The sequence below is a fragment of the Alnus glutinosa genome, chromosome 12, assembly GCF_958979055.1.
Source record: "Alnus glutinosa chromosome 12, dhAlnGlut1.1, whole genome shotgun sequence".
Lineage (NCBI taxonomy): Eukaryota > Viridiplantae > Streptophyta > Magnoliopsida > Fagales > Betulaceae > Alnus > Alnus glutinosa.
In genome coordinates, this window is record NC_084897.1 from 17,739,913 (window position 1) to 17,752,172 (window position 12,260).

The 12,260-nt window shown below is 37.4% G+C and overlaps 1 protein-coding gene across 2 annotated transcripts; it reads left to right on the forward strand.

Moving 5' to 3' along the window:
• The first annotated feature begins 1,249 nt into the window (after window positions 1–1,249).
• LOC133883078 (uncharacterized) lies at window positions 1,250–11,462 on the forward strand. 2 transcript variants are annotated; one of them, XM_062322277.1, is made up of 9 exons: window positions 1,252–1,744; window positions 3,244–3,513; window positions 4,036–4,162; window positions 4,735–4,796; window positions 4,915–5,136; window positions 6,190–6,311; window positions 9,914–10,052; window positions 10,318–10,513; window positions 10,897–11,462. In XM_062322277.1, the coding sequence occupies exons 1-8, from the start codon at window positions 1,355–1,357 to the stop codon at window positions 10,477–10,479; spliced, it is 1,494 nt and encodes a 497-aa protein (XP_062178261.1). In that variant the 5' UTR covers window positions 1,252–1,354; the 3' UTR covers window positions 10,480–10,513; window positions 10,897–11,462. The 2 variants fall into 2 exon arrangements, with proteins under 2 accessions (XP_062178262.1, XP_062178261.1); XM_062322278.1 differs by lacking the exon at window positions 3,244–3,513 and having other exon boundaries at window positions 1,250–1,744.
• The last annotated feature ends 798 nt before the right edge of the window (window positions 11,463–12,260 follow it).

Consider the following 12,260-nt stretch of genomic DNA (forward strand, 5'->3'; position numbering starts at 1 on the left):
ATGATGAACACCCAGGCCCCAGCCCAAGCCTTTTGCTATTATTCTTCCCAATTTTATTTATACTTTTTGGCTAAGCGAATCCCATATGGGTCCGACTCTTACCTGAATGCAGATTGAAACCAGGTATTGGAGGGGTTATTATTCTTAAAATTCCCCACTTGGAATGATTGTTTAGGTCGGGTGCAATGAGTTGCAATACAACTCATGTGAGCAGACACCTGAACCCTACTTGTTTGGGCAGGGAATTTGAGCTACTACTCAAAAAGTCAAACACCTACTCGAACATATGAACTCGAATACCCTCTTATGTGAGCCATTGTGTGGTATTGCACTCATTCTCATCCAAGTGAGGTCGGGCGATAGCACGGGGGTGGCTAGCCATGGGTACCGAACAAGATTGGGAAGGACAAAAGTGGTTGAAGAAACAAAATATTTATTTTAAGAGTAATTCTATTCATCACCCTCCTCTCTCCCACCAAAACCGATGTGGCGTGGTCTTTTCAACTAAAAAACAAATCTCCATGCACCAAATATTACGAGAGACCACACCACATAAACTTTGGAGGATTGGGGAGGGGTGATGTATTACATTACTCAATCAAATGGGTTATTAGTAATCGGGTTGTGGGGAATGATTGATATAACCAGAGATAATAATCAAAATTCAAAATGATATAAACTTTAGGTAGATTTCACAATTGAAAACTGGCTTATAAGGAAAATGTGTCTATAAACTTATGGGAAATGCTAGAATTACAATAAGTGAAGTACACAACTCAAAGGCACATTGAGGTGGAGTCCAATATGTAGACCCCACCTCAATGTGCCTTGGAGTTGTGCACTTGTAGTGCATGTATCATTCCCCTAAACTTATATACATACTTAAAATTACACTTAAACCATGTTGAACTCTTACATTTGCACCCTAATCTATACCCATTATTATTAGGCTCATTACACAATCCTGTTCGGCAACTAGGTGCCAATTCTTCTTTTATCCATTTCTTAGAGAATGTTTGGGTAATCCATATATTTTTTTTTTTTTTTTTAAAAAAATATGTTTGGGTGAATTTTTAAAATTTAAATTTTATTCAAGTTTTATTTAATTTTATTTCAAATTTTCTAAATTATCTAAATATAATTTCAAAAAATATATATTTTTTTCGATATTCATAATTTTAAATATGGTAAAAAATAGTATAATACAATATAAAAAAATTAATGCACACAAACAGGCCCTTATTTTTCTGTAAGTTTGTAACCTCGAATACCCAAAGGAGCCCTTATTGTCTGTAACTGTAAGAGTGCAAGACTGTAACCAACTACGTGGGCAGTGAGCTTATTATCCTCTCAAATGGTGTCTCTGTTATCTTTTGTCCCTCCAAAAACCATGCTCGCCTCCTTTCACTCCTTTCCCTCTTCCTTCGTTTTCCAAACCCTCAAACCCACAAAACCATCATACCTCACCTTGTCCCCCAAAACCTTAACATGGCAATCCAGCCCCAAACCCAAGAGAAGAGCCACCGTGAATGCCAACAAACCCACCTCCAAAAACCGTAAAAAACCATCATATGGCACCTCCAGAAGGTCAGTTATCAAGAAAACTTTCAAACAGGAGCAAGTAATGTTCACCACGCCGGTCCCCGATGACCCGCTTGTCGCCGTAATCGGCGGAGGGATGTCGGGTCTGATATGTGCCAAGCATTTGGAGAAAAGAGGGGTTCGGTCCACGGTTTTCGATACGGTTGCTCAGTTACTTCCTTATTTATTTATTTATTTTTTGGTTGACGTGGGTTTTGAGTGGTTGTGCATGTATTTTTGTGGTGTTGTGTGTGTTAGAGACAGTGGTTCTGTTGGGTTGGGTTGTAGAATGTATGTGAAAGTTGAGAATTTGTAGGAAAAGAAACAAAATGCGGCAGACAGAATTTTGGGTTATCAAATTTTACTGTTTGGTAAACAAAGAACGAATTCTTATCACAAATCATCAATGATGTTGTCTGAATATGACGGGTAGCTTTGTTGGTTAAAGCGTAGGATTTGGGATCTTATGGTATTAAAATTATGTCTAGTGTGATATGATGCTATGTGGATGATCATTTTCCAGATTCATGAATTTACACGAGAATGAACGCACGTGCTTCTAAATTTCTTGATATGTGTTGCCTTTTCCCCCTTCTTTTCTTTTGACTCATTTGAAGCTCATTGGGCCAATGGCCTATGCAAGGGGAGGTAACCCTCGCCCTTCCTTTAGAACCCCCATTACATGGAATATACCTGAACTATCTGTTCTCATTTTCAAAATTACATGGGGATTTCTGTGCGTTTTTCTCCATATTCTTCTCACCAACGTTTACATTTTAGTTTATTTAGACATTAACTTATTGCAAACTGAAAAAACGATTATGCATTCATGGGTTTTTATTCATATTCAGTGTAATTTGTAAATCACGTCAAGCTAGAAAGCTTTGAGAGCTACCCTTTTGCAATAGGCATTTGTTCACCTAGTTTGCTAAAGGTCAATACTTTGTGTTGTCTTCTTGCCAATATGTGTGTGTGTGTGTGTCTATATATATATATATATTTTCTGGTAATTATGTCTATTTGGATATGTTTTGATAATCAATTATTTTCTTCAATTCTATTTTTGCTGTAAAAATATTTTTTTATATGTTATCATATCTCCTTTATGCTTCATCAGATTCATGTGGAGAGATAGGCCAATATGGAAACTGTGAATTATATTCTATGATGGGTATATTAGAGTGCCATTTGTCAAAAAATTGAAGAAATATCTTTTTCGCCCTATGATTTCTTTTCTACTGGTGGCTTCACTAAAAGATTGAAAGTAACTATACGATCCTTGATGCCCTGCCCAAGAAAGAGACCCAAGTCCTATCTACCCTGAAAAATGGTGATTTGATGTAGATTCTCCATCTGGAAACAAGCAGTAAAAAACATTAAAGCTGCAAAGACCAATTTGAATTGTGGTACAATAGAGTTGTAATTCACTAGTTGCTCCAGATGCTTGCCAAATCTGAAAAGGCCAGAGGTTATTTGTATTCCTTCGAATCCCTTGCCTACATCACCATAGACATTTTCTTCTGCACCTGAACCATTTTCATTTGCTTCTCCTTTTCCTTTTGAAACCCCAATGTAGTGCTTGACAATTCTACAGTCATTGGTTTAGTGCTTCAGTGATGATGATCATGTTTTCAGGGTTTCTTACAATATTTAATATTTTAGGGGATGCATGGTTTGGGAGGAAGAATGGGAACCAGAATAATTGATCCTCACCCATTAGTATTTGACCATGCGGCTCAGTTCTTTACAGTGAGTGATTCTTGGTTTGCTGAGTTGGTGAATTGCTGGTTGGAGAAAGGTCTGGTTCAAGAGTGGCAGGGTGTCATTGGGGATCTTGACGTTGGTGGACGGTTTGTTCCACTATCTTCTTCTACTCCAAGATATGTAGGTGTTAATGGCATGCGCCCCCTTGCTGACTCATTACTGTCTGGGGTAATTATCCTTCATTTGGCCTTATTGTCCTTCATTCTGCGTTCTTATCCTCCTTTCTATATCATATTAGGTTTCTTTTAAAAGGAAAGAATTATAGTGAAGAATTGAATTATCCTAAAGGGTTGCAATAGATGGGAATCAATATTATCATAGAGGAAACTTAAAAACGCTACTTGCTCATAGACAATAATCTAGTTGCTCTGAATGCGGTTGGACTTCTATATGTAATGATGATTATGATAGGAATTCACTCACTTAGCTTGACCTATCTAGCATAGAATATCAATAAGACTAAATTTACTTATATATATATAAAAAAACCTTTCTAGCATTGAATATGTTAAAATATGTTAGGGTTTATGGAACTGTGTTTTCAATTTTATAATATTTTACGATTCCTTTTTCAGAATAAAATGAACTTAGCTCATACACATTTGTTGTTTCGGCTGTACCCATGTCATAGTGAATCGATTATTTTTCGTTCATGTCATAGCTAATCGATTATTTTTCACTTTGTGGCAGGCTTGTATGGTTAATGTGGTGAGACCTTGCTGGATAAGTAAACTTGAACCATTTAACGGGATGTGGCACTTGAGTGAAAATGGAAAACCTCGTGGAGAGTTTGATGCGATTGTTATTGCACATAATGGTAACTAAGTGCCTCCATGGTTACTTGTTAAGTTTATTTTACCATTACTATACTATGTTCACATTATATGAAGAATCTGTTTTTTCGTTGTTATTACATCATAATTATTACTTATACGTGAGAGAGTTGGCTTCTGCTATGGCAAGAAGGATATGCGATTGCCAGGGTTGAAACTAGGATTTAGCATTGATTGGTAGAAGGGAAAGGGTTTAACGCCCTCCCAAGCATTAACATGGTTCTGCCCCTGCTGATTATGCTTGTCTTTATTAAAACAATTCCATGGTTTGATGTCTGGTAGTAATGTCTGAATGTTGAATACCATTTCCCATCTTCTATGTTACCATTGCAATTCTAGCTGAAATATGCTTGCCAGATAACTTTCCAGCGAGAGTATACTACACTACACTACTTGTGTATCATGAAATTTTAGATGTTCTCCATTGTTCAAAAATAATTATATTGTCTGAAACATGCTATCCTATGAAACATTCCAAAATAATATTAGTTGTGTCTGATATTATTTGATCAGTTACTTGAGTTTGTTTTGTAATATTACTTTGTGTCAACTACAGGAAAGTGTGCAAATCGCTTGCTTGCATCGTCGGGCTTACCTCTAATTGCAAGACAGATGAAGGTATACCCCGTAACGTCTCGGTTTGGATTATAAGATGCAATCTAGTGTATTCTCCTGCTTTTAACCATGATTGAGTTATCTCAGATTGTTTCTTGCTTTATGCTGTCTGTGTTGCTAGAGGCTTGAATTGAGTTCTATATGGGCCCTCCTTGCAGCGTTTGAGGACCCTCTTCCCATCCCAGGCGGTACATCTTTTGAAGGAGCTTTTGTCAAAGGGATTAATTCCCTCTCATGGATGGCAAACAATAACAAGAAACTTCTGCGCTCCCAAAGTAGTGGCCCTCACTGTTGGACCTTTTTTAGCACTGCAGCTTATGGAAAGCAGAACAAGGTTCCACAGGTCAGTACTAAGTTGACTATGTGCAGCCAGATACTCACTCTTGATGCTTTGGATCATTAACATAACTCATAGGGATAAAAGTCTGCAAAATTTCTGGTTTTTGGCTAAGGCATTACCAAACAATACACTAGGTAGAGGGGACTGGTAGAAGAGAGTTTATATCGTCAACATCAACCTGGTTGAACAAGGAAATCATGAATTATGTGTATAATTAGTTACTGGGCTATTAACTACCTATGGTATGCATTACCTTTCATTTGCATTCTGATATGTACCTTGGGCTAACTCGCTTCTGAAGCGTCCTCTGCCCTCTGAGTTACCTAGTTGTATGTTTTTTTTTTTTTGTTTTTTGTTTTTTGTTTTTTGTTTTTTTTTTTCCTTTTTTTTGTTGTCCTTTAGGTGAGGGTTGGTGGGACTGTTAAAGGCTCTTAAGAGATTTTGTAGGATAACGAAAGAGCGTCTGAAGGTAAGTCTTATGAAGAATTCTATAACTGTTTGTTTGAGTAATTAGAAGGTGGTGCACCAAGCAATAAAAGAATAGAAACTAGGGACTTTTAGAGGAAGAGGAGGGACAGAGAGGGAAGGTGGTTCCGATTGCCTTTACGATTGTAATGCTTTGTGCCACTTTGCTGTGGCCTCCTCTAACCTTCCTTTTCTTGTGACTTTTAAGAGTGGCACCTAGACCAAAAAACTGTTTGATATATAACCCTTACGTTTTGCTATAGATGAATAAAGAAAACCCAGTTAATGGCTTCATATTTTAATGCTTTTAATTTATTGCTGCACATTACCTGAAAGCTCATAAATTCAGCCATGTGTAATAAAATAGTGATCGTGTTCACCAAATATTTAAAACTTTTAAAAATCAAGGATTTATGTAAAATGATAGAAGCATGGAAATTCATATGTTTTCTATGTTTGTGTGTGAGTACTTACCCAAGAAAAGTCTGCATGCGTGTCCCCACATATCGTTCTCTTTCTGCACTTACTTATTTATACGCGGCTCAGATTTTTGAGTTGATCAGTGTTTATTGTGATAATTTTTGTCATCAGGAGAACATCCCAACTGTCACAGCAGAGAAGGTGAAGGCAGGCATGCTTGAGGGTGTTGAAGCTGCGCTAGGATTACCAAAAGGATCACTTACAAAACCATTTTATACCCGTGTCCAATTATGGTAAGAAACCACCCAGCAATATCACTAGTGACTGGTTATATTTTCCATTTGTTTGGAAGCTGACCTATTTGCTCATAGGAGTGCCATCACGCTTGATACCACTATGGGAACTTGATGGGCCACTCCTTGTGCTTGTTTGTTCTGTTTTTCCAGTACAGCTCCTTTTACCGCATCTTCCATTTTCTTTCCTTTTTATTTCATTTCTTAATAACAAAAAGAAAAAGGAAAAGGCAAAAATGATTAATTTAACTGTAATTTTGAGAAGAAAAAAAATGCACATTGGGATCCCAATTATTTCAATGGAGTATGGGAGAGGATGATATCAATGCTGTTGGATGAGAAGTTCCCTTTATGACATTAATGTTATGCTATACTTTTGCAACCATCACATTATATAAACTGAAACAAGTCCTCATAAATCCATAATCAACTCCATTTAGAATACATCAAAGTTTTTCAATACTTGCTTTTCTTCATGCTTGTAGCAATGTGAACTTTTAGTCTTTTTTTTTTTTCAACGCCTTTTTTTTTTTTTTTTTTTTTTTTTTTTTTTTTTTTTTGGCCAGTTGCTTGTATACTATGACCTCAAAAAATGACAAAAATAAGATAGTGTTTTATATGTTAATAATCATGTAGGGTGTTTGAGATTTCATATGGGTTATGTTCTAAATGCTTTTTTTTTTTGGGGGGGAGGGGGGAGAAAAATTCTCTAGTGCTCCTTGAGGTATGACCTTTCATCGATTCGCTCCCCAAGGTTTAAAAGTTATAAATTTACTTACTAAGGTTAGAATCATTATCAAATAAATCATTTTGTCCACCTTCCATTAATAGCTCAAGCTATTTAATAAAGCTTTATTGGGTAAATGACTTTGGAGATTTGCTCAAGAAGAGAATTCCTTATGGAGATAGGTGATTGTGGAGAAGTATGGGATCTAGAGAGGGGGCTGGCGTTCTAAGGAAACGAGCGCCATATGGGTATGGGGTGGCTCTTTGGAGGAATATTAAAAAGCCTTCATTTCTGGCAGGATGTGGAGTGTGGAAAAGTGACTCTCAAGTCCTTATTCCCTGAACTCCATTCTATAGCTCAGGACAAAGAGGCTTTAGTATCGGATTACATGAACTCTTCCAGCGCTTATGTCCATTGGAACCCAAGTTTTCTAAGGGTGGTCTAGGATAGGCTTGGCAATTCGGGTTTACGGGTCAGGTTTGTGTCAACCCGACCGACCCGATTACATAATCGGGTTCAACACGAATCCGACCTGATTATTAATCGGGTTGAAAACTCAAACCCGAACACGGCCCGTGAATTAATCGAGTTACCCGAACACGACCCGGGTAACCCGTTGTGAAGAAGAATAAGAAGGAAGAATCCGAAGAAAGAAGAGAAGGTAGTCACATCTATGAATCCAGAACCGCACAATTCTTAGAAGGCAATTACAAATAACCAAATTATATAAATAAAAATAGTATACCAGCAAGCTTTAGGCTACTGGTAGCACTGGTGGGACTGTTCTACGGCGTGTCCAGACTCCAAATAGATTTCTTGGCCGGTGAATCGATCTGTCCATATCTTCGGCCCTGGAACTCATTTCCAAATTCTACAACGCCGGTTGCCCCCTTTGCCGCACGCCGCCACTCTGTTCTGCTACTGGTAGCATTGGTGGCTGTGTGTGACTCTGTGAGAGCCGTGAGGCGTTGTCGCCGTCGAGGGCTCGTGGGCGTGGCTGCGTGAACGGCGGGTGAAGTGTGAACGATCAGACTGAACGAGTGAAAGAATTAGAAAGACAAAGTGAAAATGAAAAATGAAAGACTAAAAGTGCGGCATTGCGGCTAGGTTCCTGGGTTCGTTTCAACGTTTCTTGGATTTTTTTTTTTTTTTAATCGTGTTATAATCGTGTTAGCGGGTTGACCTGCCAAACACGATTATAATCGGATCATAATCGGGTTGACCCGATTATGATCCGAACCCGATAATGACAAACCCAAATCCGATTTTTTCATGTCGTGTTCGTCTCGGATTCGCGGGTCGTGTCAAAAATTGCCAAGCCTAGTCCAGGATTGGGAGCTTCGGTCCCTTTTTGCATTCCTTGATCTTTTATACTCATCGAAAACCCACCCTAGAGAGACCGATAAAATATTGTGGTCCCCAACTCGTAATCATTGGTTTGAAGTGAAGAACTATTACTATACTTTATAGTCTGGAGAGTCTTCCCTTTTTCGATGGAAGATCATTTGGAAGGTGAAGGCTCCACCTCGTATTGCTTTCTTCACTTGTAGTGTAGCTTTAGGTAAAATTCTTATGATTGATAACCTTCGGAGGTAGGGTCTTACCCTTGTCAGTTGGTGTTGTCTTTGCAAGAAGAGCGAGGAGATCGTAAACTACTTTCTCATTCATTGTGAGTTTACTAGCGAGATATGACACTTGGTTCTCATCTTATTTGGAGTCTCGTGGGTCATGTCTAGCAATATTCTAGAGCTACTTCTATGTTGGAAGACACAAGGGCAAAGACAATCCAAAGAGGCCATATGGAAAGTCATCCCTACTTTACTAATGTGGACATTTGGAGAGAAAGAAATCAACGTCTTTTCGAAGACCGCGAGTCTAATGTGCATTATGTGCTACAACTAAAATCTTCCTTCTTGAGCTCTCTTTTAGATTGGGCTGTATCTTCTGTTCCTAATTTCTCTTCCTCTAGTCTTGTAGATCTTGAAAACTTTTTAGATTTTCGATCCCAATAGGGTTGTTGCTTCTCTTGTATACTTTTTTTGTACGTGAGCTTTTCTTCTAAAATAAATTATTATTCATAAAAAGATCACCATCTTCTTCTTGTTAGCCACTCTTCCCCCACAGCTGCTCAGTGAGAATCGACATGGAGGAAATCATTTGAGAATGTTGAGAGCTAGACATGATCATATCATCATCTCTTTGGAGCGACAAATTTGACGAATTTTCTATATTGTGTTGGGCTCTGTGGAGTTCGGAATCTTTAAAGTTTGAACTTAAGAAGTCGATTTGTAGAAGCAATGGAAGTATATTGGCAACTTAAGAAGTCAATTTGTAGAAGCAATGGAAGTATATTGGCAAATCCATGGTAGCAACGGTTGCAGATATTTAACAGGGGCATGAGTCTAAACTGCACGGAGAGCCGATGGAGAGTGGGTAGAACCGAGCGGCAAAGCAAATTGCATAGAAGATGATGATCTATCATTTTTTTAATTGTCTGGCATGTGATATTTAAAAAATAAGGGCTTACGTATTTTATGAGGTGGCATGCCAACGAGTCTAATGAATGACATAGGCATGCTGACTGTACTCTTTTGACATGTCATGTTTTAATTGGATATTACATGGCAACAACATTAAAAATTTAATGGAAGGTGGACGGAAGGATTTATTTGATAATGGTTCAAACCTTGGGAGTAAATTGATAACTTTTGAAACTTAGGGAGCGATTTGATAAAAGGACTACTGGAGCAAATTTTTTTTTTTTTTTGATAATATGACCTAATTATGGTTCTCGTATAATGAATGCTTAAAGGATTTTCTTTTTTAATTGGATACAATGATTGGGATTTATGACCTGTATTCCGGAGTTCTACAGGGGTGCAGCTCTTCCAACTAATACACCTGGTGTCCCCTGCATCTTTGATCCTCATGGAAGGGCTGGTATTTGTGGTGATTGGTTACTTGGTTCAAGTCTAGAGTCAGCAGCCTTAAGTGGAATGACTCTTGCCAATCACGTAAGTGCCACTTCAGTTTTTTATTTTATTTTATTCTATTTCAGTTCTTTGTTTGTATTTGTGTAGATAACTACATATCTCAAAAAAGATAATGATGCTGCTGTTCATATTCGCCAAACTCACTACGAATTTCCTTATGTAGTATTAAGTGAACTAAAATTTCTATGGACATAAGACTGTAAAAGTTGTGGTTTTGATTTTATTCAAGGTTTAATGTACCATCAAAGTAATTGATGTTTACATCAGACTGGTCTTTTACATGCAGATTGCAGATTATTTCCAAACTGGTGGAGCTCGTCCTGAAGAGTTTGCCATTGGTTTACATAATGAGTTTCAACCGCTTGAAGGACATGATATTGGACAATTTCCGGGAGTGGAGTCTGAAAAAGAGATAAATGAGGCCCAGGCATATCAACTTGCCTCTTGAAGTTGTGCCAGAGCATGAGAATTTTTCTGTTTGGGTAAGTGCAGTTTTTCTCAACTGTGATTTCATAATTAAGCTTGTTATATTCTTGAGCATAAAATTATATACCCTAATTGATTTGTATTATACATCAAATAAATTTTTAGTAATATCATCTAATCAATATCACCATAGGGTCCCCCGCAATAAAATATTCTAACTTCACCATGTAGAGTAGGTTTTCAATAAAACTTCAATTTCTTTGAAGGATGTACGTATGGTGCTTTTAGAATGTGAAGAAGAATCATGAGTCTTCTGCTAACACATTTATTCAATGGTTGATGTTGAACTAACATTCGGGGTAAATACTATTTTGATTTCGATATTTGGCTATTGATAACTTTATGTCACATCAAGTGATGTCTAACACATGAAATACAGGGGATGCCTATATATTAGGGGATGGGCCCTGTGGGCACAAGAGGAGGTGGCGGTGGTGGTTCAGATGGTCGTTGCTGCATTAGTTTTGCTAAGAGCAAAGGTCGGCCTTTCCTTTGATTTACAGTAACAGCTCCAAACAATTCTTCTGTGGCCGTTGCATGAGCTAACTTCTCCATTTTCTCACCTGATCAGGGTAATTACCACAACCAGTTTCAGACAAGTAAAAAGTTAAGAAAAGATGGCACTAACTGGTGTTAAAAGATCATAAACACAGTGCAATTGGATGCAGACATGACATAAATGATGGTGTCAAGTTCATCATTGTTGATTGCTAAGTAAAACAGGCACTGTAAATTAACTTTAGTTAGAGTAGCCTTCAAATTTCTAGTACCCTTGCATTCTACTGCATAATTTTCCACTATATTTTTTGGTTGTTAGGCTATTCCGCTTTCGGTGCCACAAACTTCACCACACATTCAATCAAGTTATAGAGGTTAGACTGATTTATCAAGAAGAGAAATTCTTGATGGAATGGTGTGGCTAAATCATTATTTGCTATTCGTTAATCGGATTGTCAGGACAGAATCTATCTATCTATATTGAGGCCTGAGGCTTCAAAGTTACTTTGAAGCCATATCATTTAGTATTTCACAAAAGAAAACAGGGTGAAAATATTTGATTGTCTTTCTTCTATTCATGTTTAATTCTTACCATTTGCATCTAGTAATGGAGGTTTAACAGAGCAGTTCAAAGAAAAGGCTCTCCTTTCCTCTCTATACTGTTTACACACACACACCCACAAGGAAAAAAAAAAAAAAAACACAAAATGTGAAGCAATATATGCATCTCAAACAATATATACAAAATTTAGAGAGAGAAAGGTGCTCCTCTTACCGTTGAAGAACAAGCTCCATGCAAGGAATAGGGTAATAAGCACAAGAAACCCATGGAGGAAGCATCTCTTGACCTCAAACCACATGTTGCCTTGTGGAAGAGACTTGCAAATATAACAAATAATATAAATAAATATACAGGCACTCCTGTTTGACAGTTGCCATGTAGTTTCAAAACCTACCCATCTTTACTAGGTCAAAGATGGAGCATATATCATTTACAATTCGATTAGTATATAGTTAGTGGCGTTCAATTTTGAAAAATATCTTAAATAAATGGTAAGGGAGTTATCAATGCAATTTGGTAAGAGTGAAAGGGAGTCGCCATTACAGTGCCAGTATATATTTTGATTATTAAGGAAGATATATTACAAATTAAAGATATATTTTGATGAGTATTGGATTTCAAACTTTGGCCTCCTATTAAGAGTTGAATTCCAAGCAAAAAAAAAGAAAGTTTTCTTTCAAGTC